The 27,449-nt window shown below is 42.2% G+C and overlaps 2 protein-coding genes and 1 long non-coding RNA gene across 3 annotated transcripts in view; 1 reads left to right on the forward strand and 2 right to left on the reverse strand.

Moving 5' to 3' along the window:
• Positions 1 to 580: 580 nt before the first annotated feature.
• Positions 581 to 27,449, reverse strand: part of PYROXD1 (pyridine nucleotide-disulphide oxidoreductase domain 1) — a 43,551-nt gene continuing 16,682 nt past the window's right edge. The window contains exons 2-12 of the mRNA XM_058805165.1: positions 12,165 to 12,245; positions 10,716 to 10,835; positions 9,477 to 9,605; positions 8,593 to 8,666; positions 7,841 to 8,001; positions 7,123 to 7,223; positions 6,150 to 6,279; positions 5,237 to 5,349; positions 4,040 to 4,162; positions 3,236 to 3,373; positions 581 to 2,847 (exon numbers count right to left, since the gene is read on the reverse strand). Coding sequence (XP_058661148.1) covers positions 2,599 to 2,847; positions 3,236 to 3,373; positions 4,040 to 4,162; positions 5,237 to 5,349; positions 6,150 to 6,279; positions 7,123 to 7,223; positions 7,841 to 8,001; positions 8,593 to 8,666; positions 9,477 to 9,605; positions 10,716 to 10,835; positions 12,165 to 12,245 — 1,419 coding nt within the window. The 3' untranslated portion in view covers positions 581 to 2,598. The remainder of the gene's footprint in view (positions 2,848 to 3,235; positions 3,374 to 4,039; positions 4,163 to 5,236; positions 5,350 to 6,149; positions 6,280 to 7,122; positions 7,224 to 7,840; positions 8,002 to 8,592; positions 8,667 to 9,476; positions 9,606 to 10,715; positions 10,836 to 12,164; positions 12,246 to 27,449) is intronic.
• On the reverse strand, positions 15,521 to 21,371 carry LOC131557871 (uncharacterized). The gene is made up of 3 exons (XR_009274761.1): positions 20,994 to 21,371; positions 20,134 to 20,245; positions 15,521 to 17,534 (listed from the first exon to the last, which is right to left on the reverse strand). It is a non-coding gene; the product is annotated as an uncharacterized LOC131557871 (long non-coding RNA).
• LOC131557870 (E3 ubiquitin-protein ligase RNF113A-like) lies at positions 22,658 to 23,626 on the forward strand. Its single transcript, XM_058805342.1, has one exon. It carries the CDS (start codon positions 22,658 to 22,660, stop codon positions 23,624 to 23,626), a length of 969 nt encoding a protein of 322 aa, XP_058661325.1.

The following is a 27,449-nucleotide window of genomic DNA, read 5'->3' on the forward strand; positions in this document are numbered from 1 at the left end:
TCCAAGGTATTTACATCTGTTCTGATTTGCCATATAGGTATCTTCTCCATTAGAGCTTAATTTAATCATTTGGTATCTGCTCAAAACATGTTTTGTAGTAATTCTATCCTCATCAAATTGCATTTCAGTTACTAGTGCAAACAACACACTTTCCAAACAATGTCAGAAGCAAAAATGCAGAAAAAACCCAGTCTAGTCTCTATGCTTAACCTAACACACCCTTTTCATTTTGATAAGTTTCTGGCAATATTTTGACATTATTATTTCATTTTTGAAGGCATTGAAAATATTGATATTAGCTTTTATGGTCAGTGAAATGTGAGAGTATCAATAATATTCTAATTGTAGGCATTTGCCAGTCTCCTACCATAGAATTTCAAGATTCAACATCCAGAAGTGTTTGGAATGTGATGGAGCACATGTATATATGCATATATATGTGTATGTGTGTATATGTGTATGCATGTACATCATAAATATCATAACCTCATAAATATCTTCTCTCTTGTGTGGGAACATGGAAAAGAAAAGAAAAGCAATGTTAGAATTTTCACTGAACTCTTTAATCTTACAGGTCAAACCATCTCAGTCTTCAAAAGGAAGCAGAGAAAATGCCCAGGCTGGATCAAAGACTGTCCAAGATTCAGGGGTGAATCAATCACAGGAACATAAAGGGCCCAGCTGTGGTCATAACTTAAAAGCAAAGAAGCCTCAGCTTCAGGCAGGTGCACATGACCAACCAGTAGTTATTGACTGAGTGTCACAGACTACATTTAGGATCTAATCATGGTTGCTGCTCCATGGACAGCGCAGTGTCTAAGTTCAGTTTGTGCTTTAGTATTGGTATTTTTATTTTTATTTAATAAATGCTGAACAGGGAACAAATATCTTTAAAAAGTGTCAAATCTAGAAGGCTAATAGAAGAGGAAAGCATGTTTCTTATCAAAATAATTGGCACATATCTTAGGATACAGCAACGATTACAAAATCTCTATAATGACCATGTTGCCTTTTTAACTCTTTTGCAAGTGTAGTACATAGTAACACTGTGGCAGGTTCATGCAGTCTGGAAAGGACTGATAGAGGCGCAGAGATTTCCAGGCTTCCTTCCTGTGGGAGTCTCCACGCACTGCTCCCCTGAGAGTCCTCTTCAGGTTTCTCTCCTTTGCAGCACAGGACTTGGTGGTCTGAGCTCAGCATGAAGACCCTGTCACCTCCTGTTCTTCTGCCTGCTGTGCAAGTGACTCTCCTCCTCACCAGTGACCCCACTGCAGCCAGGGCACCGCTGTCACCAGCCCCCGGGAGTGACACCAGACAGCTGGAGACAGGGATGCTCCAGCATCCTTCCTCTGGAGCCCTGGCTGGCTCAGAGCTGCTGCTGTGCCAGGGCTGGCTGTTCCAGCCCACATGGGCACTGCCACCTCTGCAGTTCTGAGTAGGGACATGTGTCCCTACACCCACTGTGGCACGTGGGAGTGACATACTGTTTGTATTTATGTGTATTTATCCCTTTGAAATATGTCTGTTGCTCTTCAAATTGGACCTCTCTAGGTTGTTATTCAAATAGAAATTCATGACTTCTGTGCTTGGCAGAAGGTACCTCAATTGAAGTTTACAAACAAGACAACCTGCCAGCCTAGGAAACACTCAACAGCTACTGCAAGCATTCACAGGCACATATGCTGACTGCTAGATTCAATTTTGTTTTCTTACTTTGACTGCTAAGATGTTAAAAGATCAGAAAGGCATGTTCAGTTTCATTAATAAGTGCAAGTTCTGGGTGGTTGAATTTTAGTTCTTCTCCCTTACACTTATAACAAATATAAAAATAATATCATTAAGAACATGCTCTTCATCTTTATTTTTCTGGTAAAATTGTGACACTGAATAAAGCCTATACTCCTTCACCCATCCTTTAGCTGAGACCTTCACCAAAACCTGAAAATTTAGTTAAAAACAGTCATTCTTCTAAAAAAAATTAAATTATTTGTCTGGGACAAGTCTCAATATGTACTGCCAGCTTTGTATAGAGTACAATAAATTGTCCCAAATTTGATCCAAAATAAATAGGAACTCTCAGGCAGCAACTGTAGAACAAAATCAAAAGCCAGGATGAAACAACTGCTATCCAGGGCTGGCACTATCCAGTACAGTGCAGCTCCACCCCAACACCTGGACAGCTGAAGGGACAACCAGTTCAAAGGCTGCTCTCAACTGACATCTCATCCTGGCTTTCATTGTGCAAAGCCTGTGTTCTGTACTTAACTGAGTAGAAAATACATTTATTTCAGAATTAAACTTATAGGGGAAAAGAAAAAGGAAAAAAAAAATGGAGTAAGGCCATGTATTTGCAACCTGCATTCCAGGTAGCAAGAGCTCTGAGCACCCTGTGCCCTGAAACTGTTCTCTGTTCATGAGCCAGCACGACAGAGATTGCACCATTAGCTGGTACCTGTGGCAGTAACCAGTCAGTATTTTAGCAAGATCAACCCAAAATCTTAATTGAGGATTGCATTTATCTCCAGTCCTGAGAAAACGGTTTTCTAAGATCTATGACTTGCTCTCAAAGCTTCATACAAAATGGGAATGGGGTATTGTTCAATCAAAATAATCTTCTATGTCAATATCTGGATTTAGGAGATCTTCACCATAGGCTGAAAGATCCATTTGATTTAAAATTAAGTTTTCAAAGGTTTCTTCCAAGTCCGTTTCACCGATGAGCACAGCTCCCATCATTCGGCCGTTCTGCATCACCACTTTGATGTACTCGTGGCCCTTGGTACACCTCAGCATCAGCTCGTGCTCTGAGCCCAGGCCCTGAGCGTTGTACTTCCCCAAAACCACCACCTAGCAGAAGGAGAAGGGAAAAACAACACTGCAGTGGCTTTTAGCATTTCTGCTGCTAACAGTTCTCGGCCTCAAAAGGGATGCAAACAGGGAAATACGCATCCCTAGGGTCCCTCCCCCATCACTGGCTTGCCAATACACAATGGACTCAAAAATCTTCCCCTTGAAATATCACACACATTAGCACAAATACACACAATGGACTGAAAAATCTTCCCCATGAAATACCATATACATTAGCACAAAATGAGAAAATCTAAGCTAGGATTAATTACTATAGAAAGAAACCTGCTTCCTCAATATTAATGCACCTGCTCACTGTCAGCAAGTGAATATAAGCAAGCAGTATGTGTTACTTGGTGGTTTACAACTATCAGACTGTACTGACCTTGTAATTGAAAAATTTTGTAATGTGAGCAAATAGTTCAAAGCTGAAATCCATATCAATAGACTCCCCTAAAGCTTCTGCTGCCATGCACTTTGCTGCATACCATCCCATCTGCCGAGCCTGGGTCCACAGCCTCATCTGCAAGAGACAATTGGGAAGATTGAAGTCATGAGGCCATCCCTGTGCCATGAGCACACTCACTGCAGTGAGTACTCAGAGCACACTCACTGCTGTTCATACTCAGAGGGGCTGGCCAGCTCATTTCCAGCCACCTCCACAGAACTCAGCCACCAAACCCCCAGGATTATCCACTGTGGGGTGTCACTCACTCAGGGTCAGCAAATGTGGCAGTGTTTGAGGGTCCCCAGAATGAAGGAAGACATGAGAATCTTGACTCCATGTTTCAGAAGGCTGATTTACTATTTTATGATATATATTGTATTAAAAGAAAATTATATACTAAAACTATACTACAGAATAGAAGAAAGGAGACATCAGAAAGCTAGAAAGGAATGAATAATAAAATCTCGTGACAGACTTGGTGTCTGACACAGATGGCTGCCATTGGCCATTAATTAAAAACAATTAACACGCAAACAATCAAAGATGCACCTGTTGGTAAAGCATCTCCAGACCACATTCCACAGCCCTCAGATAGTTATTGTTTATATTTTTTTTCTGAGGCTTCTCAGGAGAAAAATCCTAGCGAAGGAGTTTTTCAGAAAATCGGTCAGTGACAATCCACTGTTAACCTGTCCCTCCTTGGTGTGAGCACTGGCGTGTAACTCCTGTGCCAGGACGTACCTGGTGCCACACAGGGCTGGGCTCCCAGGCTGCTGTGCAGATATCTCCAGCTGCAAACACATCTGGCAGTGACGTGTGCATGTGCTTGTCCACCTTCAGTCCTCCATCCTCTCCCACAGCAAACTGAAGGGGTTCACACATCAGCAATGGAACCAGGCACCCAACTCCCTCCCCCTTAACAATCAGCTGTTCCTTTATTATTTACCATGAGACTGTGCTGAGTGGCAAGAGCTCCATGGAAAGTACAAAGCATTACTGTTATTATTTCTAGAGCACAGCAAAGGTTTCTAAAGGACTATTACTGATACTTAGGCAGGGAAGTCACAGAGCTTGCCAAATTCCAAATCACACTGTGTGTTTGTTACAGGGATACCCAGTCTTAAGAGATCACTTTGTATTTTTGCCAAGGCAAGAAAATATCATTGCAAAAACTTAATTCCTGATCTAAGCTTATAGCATAGGCATGGAAATACATCATGGCTCAACATCAGATCTATGTTTTCAGCATTTCCTTCTTTAACCAGAGCACAGCCTTTTACCTCATTATCAGATGGCACCACTTAACCCAAATACCACAACATCCTGCTTTTGTTTGGGATCATTTTTAGTAGTAGCTTGTATGGGGCTATTTGTTGGATTTGTGATCAGTGGTAATAACCCAGGGATGTTTTAGTTGTTGCTGAGCAGGCAGTGAACACAGAAGCAAAATGATCCTGAGGTGTGGAAATGCACATGGGCAGTTATGAACTCCAGAATCACCAGCCACATTTGGGTGCTGACTTCCATCAATGAACATGAGCACTGTGACAGCTCAGTGTCCCAGATGGAAAGTACTGGAAGTAGTTGCTTCCTTTCCAGGAGCAAATGTCAAGATTAATAAGGTAAGACTATGGTACAGAACTAACATGGAAATTATTCTAAATTTTTGCCACATTAGTCAATTATACAGATGATTTTCTCTCTTTGGTTGGGCTTAACACTGCATATGTACTATATATAAACACCTGAGGAGCAACATAATAAACCAAGTCCACAAATCAAATACACTTGTATCATGTTGGATATCTCAGTATCAACATACCCTGCCTTATTTTGAGATGGTACACAGTATTTAAATCTTTAGCAATCCATGTCAGAACAGAAGCATAAACCAGCTGAAAAGGTTTCTTTAACCTTACTTGAAATCAGTGTACTTACATTATTGCCATCAAGAAATGGTTCAACATTTGGCACAACTCCAGTTGCACTGACAATGAAATTGCATCCATAAATTTTTCCATTAGTTAATTCCACATATACAGGCCACAGCACTGAAAAACGAGAAAATTTTGCCCTGAGAATGTAACCAACAGAAGTTACTTTATTATGTCTTATGATAAGATATGAATGAAAATAAAACCATAAAACCTTTGAGGTAACTGAATAGGTAAAGAAAGGTTAAAATTGAAAATAAAAAGGAGAACACTATCAGACATTACCTGTAACTTTTCTTACCATTGCTCAGAACTAGAGAAAAAAACTATTTTGGATCTCAGCTCCAACTCCCACCAATAACTTCCTTCAGAATTTTCCTAAATTAAAACCCTCTGTGGCCTGTGAGATATTCTCTCAAGTATGCAATTGCCAAATACTCTTTTATGTAGAAATTTACAGATGCACAGAAGCGCCTCAAAAGCAAAAAGAACAGCACAGACTTGACTTGTGCTGAAAGTAACTGATTACTAAAATAGTATTAAAAATATTCATTTTAATTAGGTTGAAATTATAGGTATAATTATTCATTTTTTAAAAAGGCATATTTTCCTCTACTTGGAAGGTTTACTTCAGTTTGATACAAAATGTTCGTGGTTTTTTGCCTCATGTTTTAACTTAACTATTAAAATATTTAATGGATTGTGTTAGGATGGAATATTCTGCACACATGATTTTGGTTACTTTGTGGAAAAAAGCGTCTGACCCGCAAGATTTTATAGTTTAATTGCAGCACATAAATTTGATTACTGTCAACTGCTAGACCTCAAATTATAGAGAAAAAAAGATTTATTTTTCAAACAGCAAACATGCTCCAGCACAGATTTACCTTCAAGGTCTTACCAGCACTGGCACTCACCCTCATCTGGCTCTACATTTTTCTCTCCTTTAGGAAAAGTCAGGGAAGTCTGCTGCAGTTGGATAAATTCTTGCTGTAAGAGAATTTTCTTTACTTCACACAGTATTTCAATATGTACTTTGTGAGAAAACTTAAAAAAAAAAAAAAAAAAAAAAACAGAATTATAAACATAATGATTAGTGATCACAAGATTGATAATAGCAAGGACATCTTCACCTAAATTGATATTACTGAAGTGGAAAGCCACCCACCATATATCCCAGCCCACTACCTGGATTCCCACACTTTCCTCCTTTTGGCACAGCTCTAACCATAGCCAGTGGCAATTTAGCTGCTTTTTCAGCAGGTAGCTCATGTTTCTTTAAAGTTCACAACAATTAGATTTTTCTGACATGCCAGAAAACATATTCAGGTTCCCCTAAGCTTGCAGGAAGAGAGTTCAAACCTTATCAGAACAGAATAAAGTAAACTCATTTTTCTGTCTTTCAGGATTGCAAATCCTTTATTTTTCTATAATTCATTAAATTTTGGTAACAATAATAAGTTTATGTTCTAAACACAGTAAAAAGAAAAAATACTCTGTACCATCAACCCACATTTCAACCATATTCTGAGCTCAAGCCAGAAGTTGGGAAGTTACCTGTTTCTCTAAATTGTTTGGTGATTTGGGCCTTTTTTTATTCTCCACTACACAAATACAGTTCCACAGCCTTCAACAGCCAAACCACCACTGATTAAGCTGCTAAATATCCTCAACATCCTTTAGCTGGTCTTTGACTGATCACTCTCGATTTTATAAATCAAGAGGTCATTTTACAAATGCAGAAAAGATGCAAACACCTAACAGCTCAGGAATTCATAAATGAAAAAAAAATTAAATGTGAGGATTTTGCTTTATTGCAAACATGGAACTCTTCCCTGTGCTCATGCCCACAACACCCAAATAAATCTGGCAGCAAGGTTATGCCCCTACCTCCTTAGTGCCTTTAAGGTGTAAACCCTCATGCCAGTCAGGGCCCAAGGCACTGCCCAGCTTGTCAGATGCTCCTGGAGGCCTTCCTTTCTCCTCACTTCCTGAAGCAAAGACATGGAGTATATCAGATTTAGTGTGCAACTTTCCTTGTCCTCAGAATTCAGAACAAGGATTCTCAATTAACAGAAAAATACCATCTGGGGTAATATCCTTATTCTTCCTGCCTGATGTCTAGAACCATGCTCTTCTTTTTGTCCTGACTTTGGCCCTACCTATGTTTGTGTGATGTTTCTTCATGCAGTGCTAATTATTGTTTCTGAGACTGCACTTTCCCTCCACCTGTAATAATGTTCTGTGTAGTTTCACCTGCGCCTCCAATATCTCATTATGTGACAGCTCCTCCCTATAGAATGGTGAGTTCACATCAAAACATTACAGAAAATAAAACAAGTTCTTCAGCAGAAGGAATACAGGGAATTAATGTAAATTTGGCACAAAGGTAAGCCCTTTTTTACAGCTCACAAGAAGCTGTATTACATTCTGTCTACATAAATGCGAGATGGGTTTCTATGTTGCATTTTCACTCTCAGTTTTTGAAGAAGGAAATGTCATGAATGATAACAGTAAGGCTTACTCTAAGGTGCTAAACTGACTGATTTTAAGACTATCTTTAATATGAAATGCTGCTGCTGCAGTGTCAGGAAGCTGAACCCCATACCTTCCACTGTGTACTTGGTTCTTTTACACTCGATGGGATTCTCTTGGCTTTCAGCAGTGAGCTTGGGAAGGAGGAATTCAGCTGCTCCTGCATCAAAGAAAGTGTTCCCAATGGCTTTGTCTTTGATAGCCCAGATTACTTCACAGCCTTGAATTTCATACCTGTGAGCATTTCAACAAGGGATAAAGTGACAGACTGCCTGAAAAGGATCTTTTAGCAACACAAGCAGAAGTGTGTCAAGTTTCCTTCCAGAAGCCAGAACCAGGGGATCCAAGATTTTCCAACCTATCAAATCCACTTCTAAACATTTACATAAGGAACCCATTAAAAATATCTCTTCAAGCTGACAAGTCATACTTCCTCACCAACACAACCCTGACTGAACTGGGGTAGGGGGCAGATCCAATTTATAATACTAATAATTAGTATTTCCTGCTCCCCATAATGAAAAACAAGTGCATTTCTGCCAGACTGCCACTGTTAAAAACAAGCATTTGGATATTGCTTGCAGTATGTGGAACATGAACTGAATATTCTTGACATCTGTGTCAAAGCTTCTTCTGGAGCTTTTCTGATTTTATGTATCAGTAAAAACCACTAAGTTGAAAAAAAACCCTCTGTGATCAGTTTTGCTACTCAATGCTCTAAGAGATAAAATTTTAAAAGTCAACCTTCTCCCAAACTCATTTACACTAGATTTAGCATTGCATTGTTAAAGATTTTATTTGATTATGTATTTTTCGTTCACTTACACTAATTCAAGGGCAATCCCACCATTTCCTACCACCACTATTCTCTCAGCTTGAGCCAAATTCTTCTGAAAAGCCTGCATTAAGAAAGGAAAAATGTCAATTAGAGCATGTTCCCTCACACTGATCAATTATATCCTTCTCAGTATTTTCTTGCTCTTAGTCTTGATTTTCTCAGATTATTGATACACATCCAGCTAGGCTGAGACCTGCAACAGAAGCTGCTGTTGTAGCAATCAGCAATTCCAGTTTCACTTCAGATTCTTTGAAAATGTAACTCCTTTTTTTATCCTCAAGGTCCAGCTTCATTTGATGAATGGCAGTTCCATTTTATGGAGCAGCAATGCTCCTCTGTTTCTGAAGACCTGTAGCAGGGAGACTTCAACTTTGCCTTCCAAGCTTAATTTTTAGTCTATTAAGTCATTTCTCAGGTGAAAACTTTTCCACATCTTTGACTATTTCTAACTCTTTTCTGTACAAAGAGGAGAAGCTACAGTAGAACTGCAAGAGAATAAAAAGTCATTCCTTCAGTAGCTTCCCACTGCATGAAGCAGCCCTTTGTACCAGGAACCACACACCTCTTCCCAAGGAAATTTCTTTATATTTTCCAATTGGATTCTTCCTGGAGGGTGAAAAAAAATATTGTTTATTCCGTTTTATCATGTTAGAAATAATGTGTATGAGCTATCTATTAACTTAACAAATCGGAGGCTAATTAATTCAGTGGCATTATAAGGCTGTTTTGCTGCTAGTGAAAATACTCCTAATTAAGAATATCTAATAGCAAACATTATTTTGTGTTTCTCCATTTCACTCCACAAGAATTCTGGTACTTTGCACCAGATGCAGGAATACATTGCACATTTTGAAGTCCCAAACACATTTACCTGTGCACTGTCAGTGTCCCGGATTCCTAACACATACGGGTTCCCTTCAACAATCAATTTTGGTTTGGCTCCAGCACACAGACAAAGCTTTTCATATATGTATTCTTTCCCATCTTCAGTGTAAATTTTCTGTTAACAATGAAGAGAATAGAAAAATCAAAAATGAAGACATCTAAGAGACATCTTTCCTTAATGTCACAGTAATTTGCAGATATGAAAAGCTGTAAGGGGCTTCTGAAGGAACTAGGCTTCATACTCTTCCTCACTGTGCGTCATTTACTGCCATCACACTCACCACAAATAAGTGACCAATAAAGTGGGAAGTGCACACAGTGCACTCGAAGCAAGATCAACCACTTGGTGGCACTTGGTACTCACTGGCTGTGCCAAAAGAGTTCTGTGTTTTCTATGTGACAAATGTCCCTCAGGCCCCAGGAACAGAACCATGCACTGCTGGACATCAGCAATCGAGAATCTCATTCAAACATTTCAACAGCAGTAGCTCTGAGTTAACCAGGCACAGGATAGGACACAGTTCAGAAATACTGCAAATCTGTTCTTTGCTGGAGAAAAAGTGGAGGCACTCAACAAGCTATGTCATTCTGAGAAAGAAGACCTTAAATTTTAACATTTTATGACATGATTTGTTGTTCTACAAACTAGAAGCTGCACAGCTTAAAGTGATTTTGGGCAAAAGAGCCTCCAAATCCACATAGATTAATTATTTATGTCCACCAAGACCAATATTAAAACACTATCCTAGCAATGATATAAGAAAACCACTATATTCAGAATGTTAACAAAATCCACCTGGAATTACATCTCCAAACTTTAGAAGAGAGCAAAATGAGTTTAGGATGTGAATGTGAGTTTCTCATACATGCTGGAGTGAAAATAACATGTTGGCACAGAGCTAACAAGGCTGTGAACATGCTGCACATTGTTCATATTTGCAATGTATTTCCTGCTAAATAGAAGGAAGAAAAGGTGGAAATGTTGGCTCTTTCAAGATGTATTTTGTCCTCTGTATCTACTTCTACTTGAAAAACAGTTTAAGCAGTAAGTGAAATTAGAATTAGGAAACATTTTCTTGTAATTTTGGTAACTTATCAATTCAGTAACCAAAATGTTCTTGAACAAAATTTCTCACCCAAAACATTCAGCTACTTCTTAAATTATACTTAATATACAAAATTTGAAAAAAATAAAAAACAAATAAAAAAGAAAACCTTAGCTTACATGTTCATCACTTTTCAACTGTTTCACTCCAGACTGTATAACTCTAATATTGGGATATCGTTTTTCTAATAGGGAACTTGGCTGCTCTTCAACATCAAATTCCTCAAGTGTTTTGGAGACCTGTAGGAGAAAGAGAAGTATTTAAAAATATGGATCATTTACCCATCTCTTCTTCTAAAGCTTTTGACAGAAGGTGCTGTGTCCATTTATGGTAAAAAAGTGTCAACATAAAGCCCATATTGTCTGAAAATGAGTTACCATGTAACTGCTAAAAGTTTCTTTTTCCATACAGAATCTTTTCATGCCTGCTCCTGGTTGAAGAGTCCAAGTACTACATGTTAATCCTAAAGACAGAGATTAAGCAAAAATGGAAAAGAAACCCTGGCAGTTGCTCTGCTACAATGTTTTATTCCATAAAGAAGTTGTTAACACTGCTTTTTCATTTATGTGATGTAGTGTAAAAATCCTGGTTTTTCTTTTTGTAACTTTGCTAAAATAACTCATCCAGAGCCACTACCTGATATTTTAGAGACCTCGGGGGAAATGGACAACATCAAATACAAAACAAATACAAAGAAAATAAAAACCCCAAAGAGGCAAGCCAAAACTTGAAAATCATTCAAATAAGTGATGACAATTTTGTGGCTTTTTCCAAAAGAGAATAGCTGCATGGAAACCTCCAGGCCTGCTACTTTATTGAGTATTCAAGTTTGGAACACAGCTAGGAACCAGAAGCCACACCATGCTTGCAATTCAGAGAGAAATTAAGATGCTCATGTCCAAATCCCAGATTCTGCTGCCGTCTAATAGTGCTTAGCTATTCCCTTATTCTTCAGCTATGTAAATTTCCAGTGATGTGAATTACAGACTTTACATCTCTGCACTGTGCAGATGTCTTTGCCGGACACTCAGCACTTTCAGAAAGCATTCTGTACTTGGGTGTTAGTTTCAGAGAGAGCTCTCAGACTCAGCTTCATGCCCTACTAGCCATAAATCTGAATTCATGCATGCATTTGATTTTCTTCTTCAAACCAGCAGGAAAGATGTCACTGAATAAGCAGCTGCTGAAATAGACAAAGCCCAAATCAATTCCCCAGAAGGTTATCCCTTTTTTCGCTGTTTCTGCCCCAAATTCAAACATGAGCAAGACTATGATACCATTCTAGTGCTTCTAAGAGGTCACTCACTAAAAAAATAAATAAATAAAGTTTCAGTAACTCTGAACACACTTCAGTCCTGTAAGTACCTGGTTTAACCTTTGCCTGAATGGTGTGAATATATTCACAATTACTGATCATTGTAAAATAGCCTGTCAGTCTTGCTGACACCACTGCAATCACACAAATATGAAAACAGGCTGTAAGTCATGAGCATCTTTACCACTGGGTTCTAAATTATCAAAAAAACTTGGAACATGTCTCACTATAAGAAAAATGAAGTCTCTCTTACCTGCTTGAAATTAGTTACAGCTTTGATAACTGGGGAAGCTGTCACTAAAAAAATGTCTTCTGATGGGAATTCTGCAGCCAGCTTGTAAAGAAACAGAAACCACAATAAGAGTCATCATCAGACTTAAACACAATAAAACTAATGGTGAAAAAATCATATGTTAATACATTACTTTGGTTTTGTAGAATCATTGAAAAAACACTACTTGAGGATAACAGAAGGAAAAGGGCTGAAGAGGATTTGGAGACAACATTTGTTTCAATCACACAAAAATATATCTTCAAGAACTGCAGCCACAGTGTAAGGGACTACTGTCACAATATTCCAAAGGCCATCTGATGGCTCACACTGTGATCATGGGATCTCTGGACACACCCACTTGGTGGATACACATTTTTTACTGCTCAGCAGTGACTAATTGCTTACAGGTTTCATTTGCACAGAGGAAATGCTGATTTCTCCTGCATATTTTGTACCCTATTTATAAACTGATCATTTTCAGGGTGCCACTAAGTAATGCAAGACTTATAAAGCCCCAAGCCAAAGGGAAGAACTCCCATTTTAAATGTGCCTTGCTCAGCAAGGTGACACAGACCAAGACAAGTGGTGCTGTTGGGGGAAAGATGCCAAGCAGAGGGACCCTAAGAACACTGCCTCCAAAACACAGTCTGTATGCTGCTCTGCAGCCCTAAGAGATAAAATATTCCTCATCCATCTAATACCCACATAATTTCCTTCTACAGGTGCAAAATTACCTCCAGTTACTATTACTTTAAAACCATCAAAACCCTTGAGACCAAGTGACAGATTAATTTATTTTTAGAGCTCGGGCTCACAGAGAGCTGGATGAGGTAGACAGCCCTAAAACATGGAGCCTATAAAAACTGAGCAGTGTTAATTAAAAGCAGCACATCCCAGCAGCCTCCAGCTGGGCTGCAGCACAGTCCCTTAGAGTAATTCCTGCAGGGATCCCGAATCCCTGAGCTCTGGGCCAGGGCACAGAGAGCCAGCTCTCTGCAGCGATAATAACTCACTCTCTTTACAAAGCGTTTCATAAACTGCTTCAAAATAACCTTATCAGCTCTGAACCTCTGGAGAGGTATCTGTACACAGATAAACATCCTTGTATTACAGGGCTGATGCTCTGGGGCTGCGCTTGGCTGGTGTTTTCTGCAGGGACACACAAAAAATTATTCAAATTATTTTTAGATACGAGGATTAGGGGTGTGCAGGACAGAGTACGGAACTACTGAAACACATGAGAACTTGTGCAGTTACAGCGCAGATGTTTCGGTGGCCGTGGCCCGCGGGGTTTATCTCTCTAAGTCAGCGCCAGCCGCTCTCACCGGGCAGGCGGCAGCTCCGGGCCGCCGCGGGCCGGGCACACCGGGGCTCCCCGGGCTGAGGCAGCTCCCCGCACCCCTGCGGACAATTCTCGGCTGGCGGGGAGCGGGAAGGGGAGGGAGAGCCCGGCCCCGTTACCTTCTCGGCGCAGGTGACCCCCGCGATGCCGCCGCCCACCACGGCGAAGCGGCCCCGCACCGCGCCGCCCGGCCCCGCCATCGCCCCGCCCGGCATGGCCCGGCCCTGCTGCACCGCCCCCGGCCTACGGAGCGCGGGAGCGCCACACCTTCCTCTGCTCCGCGGGCACGGGCGGTCCCGTGTGCAGCCGCCCCGCAGCGGCTTTTCCCCGCCCGTTCGGTATCTCTGTACCGTGTGGGTGCTGTCTGTGTACGGGGATCAGATCCCGTCTTGGGCACCCATGCCGGGATCGAACCGTAATCCATTCCAGGTTTCCCCCCACCACCCATTCCGTGTTCCGGTGAAGTCCGGTCCGGGTTTTCCCCCCGTTCCATATTCTGGCGAAATCCAGTCCAGGTTTTTCCCCATTCCCTACTCCAGGTAATCCAGTCCGAGTTTTCCCTCACACCATACCCCAGGTCCGATCCCAGCACTCTGTACCAGCAACCCCTACAAATTCCATGTAAACCCGTATCAATTCCACATAAATCTCTATATCAATTCCATATCAATCCCTATCAATTCCACTTTTTCTCATCCCAACATTTTTCCATATCAGCCAGCTTCACACGTAATATAAACGGCAGCAAGGTGTGCTCAGTTTATTAAGAAGTAGAGTGGGATTGAGTGAAATTCCTGCAAAAATCAGGGTCCAGGGCAGCCCCAGGTGTGGTCAGTGAGGATTAAGAGGGTCAGGGGAAGGAAAATCTTTTTCCTGATTTAGGGGTATCAGCTGATGGGGGATTGTTATTTTCTAGTTTAAAGGGAAGGGGAAAACCTTTATGATGCCATTTTACGGGCTTGAATTGAGGGCGAACTCGCCATTTTCATCACCAGAACCCAAGACATTGCTCTGGCTGCCCTGGAGGGCTCCAGACCCTGGCAGGGGCTCAGAGACCTTGGCACAGAGTCACAGCCACCCATGCCTTTGATTTCAGCCCATGGAAACAATTCCCACCTTTGTGTGAAGGGTTACAAGCCACAAGGGCTTGAGTAGAATGACAGTGAATTTATCCCAGGACGAAAAAGTAGAATTTTTGGGATTTAGAATGGCGGTTCAGGAGGCAAGATGGAGAAATCTGGGCATGTCCAGTTGCTCTCCTTCTTCTTCTTGTCCTCCATCTTCTGCTGCGATGGAGGCACTTTTGGATTGGTTTAGAGTAGAGACAGACTGTCTAACATAGGTGATAGGTATTGGAAATTATTGTAAATAAAGTACACGCAGATTTTAGTACAAAAAGCCAACACCACCCCAAGGGCAGGGACTGTGCCACACCCCAACCTCAGCAGGACAGAGAAAGAATGGAATAGATAAGAGAAAATAAACAACCCTGAAAAGCAAAACCAAGCAATCTCTACTTTTTCTGTCACTGGACTGGGAGGAAAAAAAAAGACTTTTAATACCTCAGCCATTTCAACCCCAGAAACCAGAGAGGCAAGAAAAGGTGTGGTGCCAGGAGACAGAGCAGGAGCAGAAAAGTCAAGAGGAAGACTTGCATGGTGCTTGTGAGAGGATAAAAGCCCACAGACCTGTTTGGTGTCCCTCCTCAGAGGAAGGCATGATCCCCTAATCCAGGCACCCTCCTGCCGCCCTGAGAGCTCCTTTGTCCTTTAATAGCTCTGGCCAGGTGTGAGGATTGCTTCAGAGAGCTTCAGCTGTTTCTGCATTACTGTGCTGTGAAAAAATGGCCTAATGGAACGAGAGGCAGCTGAGACTCTGCTGAGGGAAACCTCAGCTTGAGCTGTCACCAGATCCACTGCAAACTAGTTGAGTAAGACTCCTTAAGACCAGTTTAGAGCTAAGAAGGGCATCATTTATTCAGGTTACAGGGGTGATAACTGCTAACTTTGTGTGCACACAAGATTTTACAGCTGTGTTGCTTGCACATTACAATTTGGATGTGTTACATGCATGTTACCATTTGGCCATTACCATAAAACCTCCCCAGGTTCCCAAACTCAGTCCTTGCTTTGGCTATTGCTGCATTCCTGAGCCAGATGTCTTCCCCTTCTCTTCCAGTTGTCCTTTCTGACAGAGCAGATTTTGCATGCTTTATTTCTCAGCTGAATGTTCACAGGCACAGGAGAAATGGAGTGAAGCCTCATGGCACCAACTCCCCCCTTTGAACCTCCTCTGCTTTGGCAAGATGATTTGGTAAGTTTCAATTCAATTTCTATCTACAATCGTACATATTCTTGCAAGACCACAAATGAGTGTTTTGTAAACATGATCAATAACAAGACCAATAATTACTACAATTACAACTAGAATTACAAGGGTTTCCAGTATTTTAGCCAGCCATCCCCCTATTCCTTGGGGAATTTTACTGAACCCGTTAGTTTCCGAGTCCTTGTGGATAGCATTGCTGTCTTCAGCAACTTGCCACATTTTGTTAAGTTGTTTTTGGAGATCTTTTATGTTTGGGATGTGTACACAACAGTGTTCTCTGTCCAGTTTTAAATATCCACAAAGCCCTTGTTCTTTGGCCAGCAATAAATCTAAGACCAATGCTTGTTCAATGTTTGCTTATTTATAATTTGAAGTCCCCTTTCGGTAGCTTGAGATTGTTAGATAATCTAACTTGGCAAGTAAAGAAACTAAGTTCTGGTTTTCAGAGCCATGGTTCCTTGTAAGAGAAAACTCAGCAGGGCCCATTCAAACATTGTGGAAGCTGAAGATCCTGTCCATTCATGGGTCCTGCTTTACTCTACCCCAATACTGGGCTTTTATGGGGCTTCTTTCCCACGCTGGGCATAAGGTCAGTAATCCTAAGGTAACTTGTCAGGTGTGGGGCCAAAAAGTGGTCCGGTGGATAAATATCCTCTGGGGTACCCGAACAGTGTAACCTGGGGAAGGAAATTTCAGGGACCTGACACAATTTAAGGGTTGGATACTAAAGTTTAGAACTAATTTGGCCATCTAGCCTGTGCTGCTGGACTGACTTTCATTGTTTTATTCTTCTCCATACTTCTATTGACCTTTACTGGGGTGATTCATAGGTGTGATTTCCCAATCTAGGCACCATACTGCCTCCCCTAAGTGCTCCCATTGTCCTTTTAAGGGCTTTGTCCAGGTGTGAGGATTGCTTCAGAGAGCTTGACACTCTGGCAAGTCTGAGACATTTTGGGATGTTTCATAATTTTTAACATAAATTTATCAGCCTGGCTGCTTGGCCTCCAGAGGCTACTACAGCAAATCCTAAAAAATGGTGGATGAGACTGTGGGACCCTGTTGGACACTCCTTACCCCTTTGCCTTATTTTCATCCAAGCTGTCAGACCTTTAAGAATACAATCTCTTTGTCACCTGCATCTCTGCTTCTCATCCAGCTAGTGGGTGACATTTGCCTTTGCTATCACCTTGGTCAGATTGTTATATTGAATCACCACTGACAGATATATAAAGGTAATTCCCCAAGGAATGTGTTCCCCTGCTGAATGGGGCAGAGAGGGAGGCAGGCTCCAATGCTGGACAGATTGCACATTTTACCAAACCCCTGGGTTAAAGTCAATATTCAATTTTCTTCAACACCCCCACCTAAAGATAATGTGATTCCCATAAGTTTTAGATGTCACTGTACATTTCACTGCTCATTTACAAATGTCTTCAGGATTTTCAGCTTCAGGGGTCTGGTGTTTTCCACTGGTCATTCTGAGTCAGGAGCCCTCTTAATTCAGGTATAATATATACAAGGAGTTAATTCCTTTCACTTTCACAGCTGTTCTTGTAGTCCACAGAACCAGGTAAGGTCCTTTCCATGCTCCTGAAGTGGCTCCACTTTCTGGGTCGTGATGTGTATGTGATCCCCAGGCTGGAATGAATGAACTGGGGTGTCCAGGGCAACAGGTTCTGAGGGAATAATAAACTTTTTTAGCCCGTTCAAGGATTTCCCTAATGAAATTAATTATTGATCCATTTCCTGACTTCTAGTCTCTGTCTTGGACCCAGGGAAGGTTGCAACAGAATACAGACCCCCAAATATCAACTCATATGGACTCACCTTCAGGTTAGTTTGGGGCTGTACTCTAACTTGTTACAAGGCTAGTGATAACACCCGTGGCCATCTCAAGAAAGTTTCCTGACATATTTTGTTGATTTGTCTTTTTAGGGTTTGATTCATGTACTCAGGTCTTCCACTGGACTGCAGTCTCCATGGAGTGTGTACATCCCAGTTTATACCCAACTCCTACTAAGCTGCTGAAGCACTTCAGATACAAAGTGGGGTTCCCTATCAGGTGACATCCCTGTAGGCACACCAAACTGGGTATGACCTCTTTGTGGAGCACCTTAGTGACTTCCCTGGCCTTGTTGGTGCAGCAGTAGAAATTTTTATTGGATGGCCAGAAGCTATCTACCAACACTAGGAGATACCTGTCTCCTTGTTGGTGTGGCAGCTCAGAAAAATCAGTTTGTAATCCTCTGGATTGTTTCCTCTTTTAGTGATCCCTGGAGGAGGTCCTTTTGAATTCAAACAATTATTTTGACGTAGTGGGCATTTTTCTGTAATAGACCTGACAATTTTTGTCTTATGAGCACTCAGTATCTGGGTCTGCAGACTGGTCACCATAGCATCAATTCCTTACTGAGTCTGCTGGTGTTTGTCCTTTACAATTTGTAACATCAGTTGTGATGGAATGATGACCTGGTTATTGGGAGTAACCAGTCACACATCCTCTTTATTCTGGGCTTTTAGGTAAGCAGCTAATTTTAAATCTGCCTGACTATACCCAGGGCTACCTTCTGGAAGTGAAATGGTTTTCTCAGGTATTAATGTCTCAGGTATTAATGCTAGGATGCCTCGTTGTGCAACCTCTCAAGCAGCTTTACCTGCAAGTCTATTTATTTCCCTCACAAATTTGGGAATCCCCACACTGGTGTGCCCTGCAGTGTAGCATGGCCACTTTGGGCAGTTGGATAGCATCAAGGAGGAACAGTATTTCTTGTTTTTATTTAATTGGAGAGCCATGTGCTGTTAATAGGCCTCTTTCCCTCCATATACCCCCATGGGCATGGCCAGTGCTAAATGCAAATTTCAAATTGGTCCATATGTTTGCTCTTTTTCCTGCTGCCACTCCCAAGGCTCTCTGCAGTGCTGTGGGTTCTGCCCTTTGTGCTGAGCTGTCCATGGGCAGCAGTGCAGCTTCTATTATTTAGGTTGATGCATTTTCTGCATAGCTGGCTTTTCACCTTCTTGCACAAGGCTGCTTCTGTCTGAGAAGAAGTCTGCTGGATCTCCATTTTGTGCCTTTTGTAGGTCTGGCCAATCAGCACAAACCTTCTCAATTTTCTGTAAGCAGTCATGGGTCAGTGGCTCTTCTCCTTGCATTGGGGTGTTCAGGAATTGGACTGGGCTTACTGCTGTGGTTCCTTTAATTTCCACATCCTCTTGCTCCAGTAGAACAGTTTGATGCTTCAGCATTTGACTCAGGGAAAGCCAATGCCCCCCTTTTGTCCTGATGCAGCATTCAAACTGTGCACTAATGTCTTCAGTCCCAAATTCCTGGCCTCTTGGATGAGAATAGTCTCAGCTGTGGCTAACAGGCACTAGGGCCACCCACGGCTGACTTTTTCTACTTGTTTCCAAACATGCCCCACGGGCCTCTTGAAGTCTCCTACCTTCTGAGCCAGAGCTCCAAGGGTGAGGGGCTGCTCTTCATGCACAAAAAATTCAAAGGGTTTGTTAAGTCTGGAAGTCCTAAGGCAGGTGCAGACATCAGGGCCGGCTTTAGGTTACAGAATGCATGTTCACCATCAGGAGTCCTAATCAGAGGTCCTTCCAAGGCCTCCTTTAAAAGCTCATATGATGGTTTTACCAAAATTCTGCAATTTGAGACCCACAATCTGCATCATGCAGTCACACCTGAGGATGCTGATAAATCTTGGGCAGTCCCAGGTTGGAGTACATGGCACATGGCTTCTTCTCTGTCCATTCCCAACCTCCGCTGTTCTGGTACTGACTCAAATCCTAGGCAGGTAACTTGCTGCCTCATGATTTAAGTTTTTTCCTGAGACACTTGGTAACCTTCTTGGCCTAGGAAATTTAGAGCATTCACAGTCAATTCCATATATGTTTCATTAGGTTCAGTTGCTAGTAAGAGATCATCAGCATACTGCAGGACCAACAATTCTGGGTTCTCTTTTTTCCAGACCTGTAATTATTTTGCCAGCTGGTTCCCCAAAATCATTGCACTGTTTTATATCCTTGCAGTAACATAGTCCAGGTAAACTGAGTCTTCTGACCAGTTTGGGGGTTTTCCCATTCAAAGGCAAAAATGCCCTGTCTTTGCTTATCAAGAGGTATGCAAAAGAAGGCATCTTTCAAATCTATCATTTTAAACCACCAGTGATTTTTCCCTGAAATTTTCTATTAGGCTCTGGATTTCCCTGATTTTAAAGGATGCAATTTCTGCCTTACCAGTCTTGATCCATTTTTTAGGGAAACACTTACAGGCTGAGCTTGTTGGGAATAGCCTGGAGCTCCACTGGCTCAAACCAGGGATGTTACTGTATTTTCTCCTGCTTCTGGGTATTCCTCCAGAATTGTCTGGTTCTGGTGTTCCCTGCAACATAAAAGTCCTTCCTTTGATGGCTTTAGTCTCAGGTACCAATAATTGATTTTTCCATCTTTACATACAATCTGAGCCTCCAATTTACTTAACAGGTTTCATCCTAAAAGAGGAGCGAGACACTCAGGCATATATAAAAATCAGTGTATTATCCACTGTTTTCTGAATTTAATGGGGTTAAAGAATGTTCATTTTTCCACTTCTCCTGTTGCACCAACAACATTTGCAGTTTCTTGGCTTATTTTTCCCTGGTTTGTATTTAATACCAAGTAAGTGGGCAGAGTGTCTATTAAAAAGCCAATTTTCCACTTCCTCAGCTTTATTGTAACCAGGGATTCAGTTGTGGATTCTGTCCCTGGTCCCCTTCATCCCTGAAGCAGGGGTAGGTCTGTTCCCTCTGTCCCCATCTGCCTCTGGGGACATTCCTGTTACCAATGCCCAAACCATCTACAATCTGCACATTGATTCACTCCTGGGGACTCAAATCCCTCTGTTGACAAATGGAGGGAGTGCCCACATGGAACAGAAAAAGGGGTGAATAAATGCTAGATATTTAACTGTCGTCCCCCCCCCCCCCCCCACCAATAGAACAAAACACCCAAAATTCTATAGAAAGAAAAAAACCCACAACAGGTGGCAACATGGTAGGACAAGGTTTTTAGGGGTGTTTTCCTGTCTCAAGGAAAAAAACCCTAAAAAACAAGGGGTTCATGCAGAAGCTTGACCAAAATCAGATGGGAACCTGGTGAGTCCCTGGCGTTGGTCTCCTCTTCACAGCAGCTGAAGCAGGTGAATTTGGTGTCCTTTCTCCTGCTGGCTCAGATGTTCTGAGGTCAGGGGCTGAGATGGAGCAGCCTTCTCTGGCCAGTTCTTCTCCCACTGGTCATTCTCTCTGATCTCAGACCAAAACCAAACTGTACAATTCACTTTGAGGAAAGCTACCAAGTGATCACTGCCACAGCCTCTCCAAGGACAGGGAAAGGGAAAAAACTTCTTGCCTGAGCTAACAGAAACCAAGCAAAAAAGAAAAAAAGAATGCAGTCTACACAGTACCACAGATGCCTGGGGAGTGATGCTTTGAAAAAACCCAAGGAAGAGGGGCTCAACCTCCCACCCCCCACCAGAGCCTTAAAGGTACAGCAACCATTTTGGGCATAAAGCAGATGATCAGGGAATAAATTATAATCATTAAATCACCCAAGATGCTGGTTACTTTCAAACCAGCACAAGCATAAAAAAATGAAGTTACTTGAGTAGGAATAACAATATGGGATTTTTGCAAGTGTTGCTTGTATTTGGATGTAAAAGGAATAGGCATTTTAAACATGCATTGGTGGCCTATTCCAGACAATATGGGATACCACTGCCTTAGCAGAAATCAAGCTAGAAAAGCTTAACGCTGTAAATGGAAAGGAATACACACCTGTATTTGGGGAATATTTGGACTGCAGTTCCAGAAAAGTTCTCAAAAGGATAGCTGGCTACTCCAGCTTGCTGCCTACATGGTTCTGATCACCACTGTTAGTAGTAGTTGGGTACTAGGTAACTTCAGTTTCATTAGTGATTGCTGTGTTTTTGATGTCTTATAAGTTTCTTTTTACAGACTGCTATAAGTTTGTTGCTGGAAAATTTTACTGAAAGTTGCTCCCCACTGACCTTTTCCTCTTTCCCTGGATATAGTTCATGGGGATCTCCCTGAAACCTGGTTGGTGGGAGGGATAAGGGTGAAAATCTGGGATATGTAAATTTAGTTGGGTTGTGGTGGTACCTGGATCTGTAAGGGTATGGCTCTGAAAAGCAAGGCAGCCTTAGTTGAACTCATAAACCTTATGAGTCCAACAAGTATGAAAAAATAGTTTTGTAAAATTGTCTAACATTCCAGAATGCTGAACCTCACCAAAAAAGAGGTGTTATACTGAGTGTCTCAGGTTACAATGTATTATATCACCTTCTTTATTAGCTGTTAAAAGCAGGTGGAGCAGTGTTCTTTATCTCTTCCAGGACTCATCCCTGATAACTCCCTCTGGGGGTTATCTTCTGCTAATGGGCCATTAAGTGTCCCTGCATGGCTGATAAAATTCCATCATCCCATTGTGAGATGCTCCACCCAGGGGGAGGAGCCCAGCATTCCAAACTGGATATAATCTGAGCTGTGGAACACCACAGGCAGCTTCACCTACTGTACTCCCAGAGGAGAAGAACCACAAAGCCACTCCTGGACCTTCAGAGAAAGACCAGACCCTTCACCAGGATCCCTGCTCCACCAGAACCACACCTGTCACTGCAGGAGGACTGCAGCCACCATTTAATTGGATTGCTGCCACCACTCTGACCCACAGGGTGCCAGGTTATACCCTGACTCAGTTCAAGCCTTTTCTGCCTTTATTTTCTAACCAGCAGCACCTGATGGCAGAGGAGAGCAGTGTGTGCAGCTTTGTGTTCAAGAAGCGGGTCCGAGCTGCGGGAGGTGGCCGGCGAAAACGTCCCAGCAGTGAGCAGGACAGCAGTGGGGAGGAGGGCAGCACCGTGGTGAGGAAGAAGCTGCCCAGGGACACCCCCAACCCCATGATCCAGAGGACCAGGCACTGCATGAGGGAGAGGCCGGAGTATGCACAGAGCAGCAGTGAGGATGAGGATCCTGCCAAGCAGATCAGGGTCACCTACAAATCGACCAGGTCAGCAAAACCTGCTGGCCCAGAAGACATGGGGGCGACAGCAGGGTATGAACTGGATACAGAGAAGGACAAAGATGCCCAGGCCATCTTTGAGCGCAGCCAAAGAATCCGGGAGGAGCTGAGAGGAAAGGAAGACGATAAAATTTACCGTGGTATTAGCAATTACCAGAAGTACATGAAGCCCAAGGACACATCGATGGGAAATGCCTCCTCAAGAATGGTCAGGAAAGGCCCCATCTGTGCTCCGGAGCACCTGCGGGCCACGGTGCGCTGGGACTACCAGCCTGACATCTGCAAGGACTACAAAGAGACCGGGTTCTGTGGCTTTGGGGACAGCTGCAAGTTCCTGCACGACCGCTCGGACTACAAGAACGGCTGGCAGCTGGAACGGGAGCTGGACGAGCGCCGCTACGGCACCAGCGACGATGAGAACTACGAGGTGAGCAGTGGTGAGGAGGACATGCCCTTCAAGTGCTTCATCTGCAGAGGTTCCTTCAAGAACCCTGTGGTCACCAGGTGTGGGCACTACTTCTGTGAGAGCTGTGCCCTGCAGCACTACCGCAAATCCCAGCGCTGCTACGTCTGCGGGAAGCAAACCAGCGGCGTCTTCAACCCTGCAAGAGAGCTCATGGCAAAATTGGTAAAACACAAAGGGCAGGAAGAGGAGCAGCAGTCAGACCATGAAGAGGATCCAGAGTAGCAGAACATGTTCTGTACATAACTGAATAAAGCTTTTGTAGGAGGAAAGAAACCCAAAAAACAGAATGCTGGATGGGTGTATACCCCCCATGTAAGTTTTGGGTGTTCTCATGTTTTTCCATTGCCTTCAACATGACCTAGTGAGACAGAGTGAAAATCCCCCCCGAGTAAAATTCCATTTTGAATCAGGTAAAGTGTCTAGGAGAGGTGAAAAGTCTATAAGGCCAAAGCTGAAGGGAACACTGCAGGACAGGGATAGTGAGGAGACAGAAAAAGAAAACCAGAAACGGTTATAAGGCCAATCTGCCCTGGCCTAGGAATTCTTTTGATAAAGAGGAACTGGTGATAAATGTCACACGGAATGAATATGTATGAACCTATTGTGAAACTGTATGCATATGTATTTGGAAGGGAGATAAAAGGAGATCTGAAGTTCTCAGAGGCACGCATGCGTTTTTGAGGACAGCAATCTCCGCATGCGTCCAGCGCTGTAATAAACATACCAAGCTTTACAACTTTTACAAAATTGTGGGGTTTCTTCTTTTCTCTGCAAAACACTAGCATGCTGACAGTTTGTCAGATGCAGAATGTTGTCAACAATGGCAGGACAATCTACTCATCACCCTACTTGAACCCCAAGACTCAAACATTTGAGAAACACCAATAGGAGAAGGATGTTTGTTTTTTAATTGAGATGGTTTTGAGTTGAATAGTTTCTTGTTTGTAGTGTTGAGTTGTAATTTGTAGATATATTTGGGATATGAGGGACTTTAAGGATTTTATCTATTTAAAGACATGGGTCACAAACCCAAACTAAGACAAACTGTTTATTATGTTGTTTTTTCTGACAGTTCTAAAGTTGAATTTTTTCTTGTTTGTAATGTTAAGTTTTAATTTGTAATTCCTGCAGCATGCTATCCTGAAAGATTGTATTGCTGGAGATTTGACAGCTCCTGGATGATACATGGGATGCATCCCTGCCTAGGTGGGCTGGGCTTGTCCACTTGGGTGGAAAACCTTATTTGACCTGGGCTTATCATCAGTGACATCATGCTGGCTTTGTCATCCTGTTAGTCACATTGCAGCTGATCTGAAACCCAACCATCCTAGAAGAAAACAGCTCCCTGGGTGAACAAGGATAAGGCTGGATTCAAATCTACACAGGGACCCTCAGCCAATGTCATTCAGCCCTAAATGCAGATGTGTCATTAGCCAGAGAGCTGGATGGTGCTGAGACTTCAATGAATCACATGTGTAAGCTTGGGCAATTTGCAGCTCCTATAAAGGAGCTGTGAGAATAAACTTGAGGCTGTTTTTCACAAGAACCTTTGAGAGTTGTGTCGTTTGTGTGTCTCTGATGAACGACCCCGCCATAACACTGTCTGCAAAGGGCCCTGCAGAGGATGGCAAAGAATACTTTGCCCTTTTTAAACAGAGAAAGGGGGAACTGTCACAGCCACAGCTGGCCTGTGGGCTGTACAGATAAACTGGCCATAGCAGACCTTAACTTGTCCAGCCTAGCTGTTATAGAGTAGAAGTAAATGAGTCTCCAGGATAAGACAATCATAGGCTGGATTTGAACTCAAACAGAGACCCCAACCAATCTCATTCAAGCCTCAATACAGACTGCTAAGTCTGCAGTGAGGCCAGTGAGCTGGATGGTGTTAAGACGTTGGCCTATCAGATGTGTAAGCACAGGAATTTTGAACCCTCTATAAAAGAATTATTGAGAATTTACTGATATTATTTGTAAGTTTAGCAAATTGGCATAATTGACAAGAATCCCCTGTTAGAAGTATAGTTACTGAAGTAATTCCCCCTCTTGGTTTGGCCCCCTACTGAAGCCTCCCATTTGCTTCTAGCTCCACATTGTTTATATCTAAATACATGGGAAAGTAAAATGGCTTTTGTTCACTGAAAAAGCAAGATTAGAATAGGATTCCAGGAATGTGTTTATCTAACAAAATACTGGAATTAGCTGAAGAAACTATATAACTATACAGTAATAGTCTACAGAGCTACAAATATATGAAAAACATATAAAAAGCAAAAATCTTTTGGCATCAATAACAAAATTGTATAATGAAAAAAATTACAAGTGATGGCTAATTTGCTACCGTCTATTAAATATATGTCTGAAGTTATATAAGTGAATATCAAAAGTGGATTTGAGTCTTTGAGCCAGGTTAAAAGTATAAAATTGTTGTCATTGAGTAAGAAATGACACAGACTCACCAGAGGGTTGGTTTGCATGAAGGATGTGTTTACTACAGATCCTGTTTTATACATTGTTCCAATACAGATAGACCTGTCTGGTCAATTAATCAGTACATTCCACCTGACTGGATAATTTATGAGACACTTTTCTAATAAACAATCTTTGAGAAAAACAAGAAAACAGAGAGTCAAAAAACACCACCTACAGGTTATGATAAGCTATCATTATTTATCTTCTACACCCCAAAGTCTCACAAGCCAATTCTGGGAAAACTTATCTGGTTTTCTCGCTCTCTGACCAGCCTGTGACATCCACAGGTCCCCCTTTTTGTTTAAATCCTCTGCAGGGTCCTTTGCAGAAAGGAGAACAAACAGAGCTGCAGAGGTTCCTGTAGCAGTTGCTAGTTATCAATCAGAACCTCAACTGGACACCGATTTAAAATGGTCAGAGAGATTGGATCTTGTGATTCCCTCTTACAAGAAATAAACTATTAATCCTAAAATCAGCTACTTATTCTAATACAATATCAATACTAAGTCTAATAATATAGTAACAACTAATCATTAATTTGTTGAAAGAACTGACAGTCTTAGCCTGTCAACAGTCCTTTTTGGAAACAAAGAAAGGATGGAATGTTCACTCCCCATTCATGGAGGGGCCATCTGATTGATGGTTGACATCTTGATCATCACTCTGAGGTTGCCTGTTGGCCACATTCTGTCTTTGGTGTCACAAATCAGGGTAGACATGCCTCACAGGTACCCATCAAACTCCAGTATCTGTGGAAACACTTGCATAGCCATGGCCCCAGGTGTCATACAATGGGGACAGTTCTTTGTCAGTTAGTCCCAAGTAAGGACACAATCAGCTGATGACACCCATCAATTTATGGGCATCATTCAAGATCTTAATAGAATCCGAGAATTGCACCTCCTGATGTTGAATAGTTCTGTGAAGAATTTTGACTCCCAGATATTTGAAAGGAGGGTGCTGCTGAACCTTCTCTGGGGCCACCTGCAGCCCACAAGAATGCACATCAGTGAACAGCTGAGGCTGTACCCTCAACAACTCATCCTGGGGGATGCTGCCACCAGGATGCTGTCCATGGAATGATAACAAATGCGTGAGGAAACTGCTTGTGGACTCCAGACAAGGCCTGAGCAACATACCACTGACAGATAGTCAGGCTATTGTGACAGCAAAACCTGTGGCAAAACCTTCCATTTGAGACAGAGTGGAAATTCTCTAGAGTAGAAATCCATTTTGATTTAGGTGAAATGTACATCTTTGAGTTCAGTCTGTAGTTTGAAGCCTGTAGTCTGTAGCCTGACTGCAAGGCCTAGACTCAGGGATTCAGTGAAGGACAGAGATAAGTGGGGGGAGACAGAGGATGATAAAGAGAGACAGAAACTGCTGTGAAAGCAGGTCATTCCTTTATCAGAAAGGAATCCAAATATCATGCGAAATTCATAAAAATGAATATGTGTGAACCTATTGTGAAACTGTATGCATATATATTTGACAGGGGGATAAAAAGAGACCTGAAGTTCCCAGAGGTACGCATGCCTTTTAAGGAGAGTAATCTCCACATGCGTCCGGCGCTGTA

Source organism: Ammospiza caudacuta, chromosome 5 (genome assembly GCF_027887145.1).
Source record: "Ammospiza caudacuta isolate bAmmCau1 chromosome 5, bAmmCau1.pri, whole genome shotgun sequence".
NCBI classification, from domain to species: domain Eukaryota; kingdom Metazoa; phylum Chordata; class Aves; order Passeriformes; family Passerellidae; genus Ammospiza; species Ammospiza caudacuta.

Bases quoted from the DNA above. Each gene is read 5' to 3' on its own strand.
- LOC131557870 (XM_058805342.1), top strand. From the start codon at position 22,658: ATGGCAGAGGAGAGCAGTGTGTGCAGCTTTGTGTTCAAGAAGCGGGTC.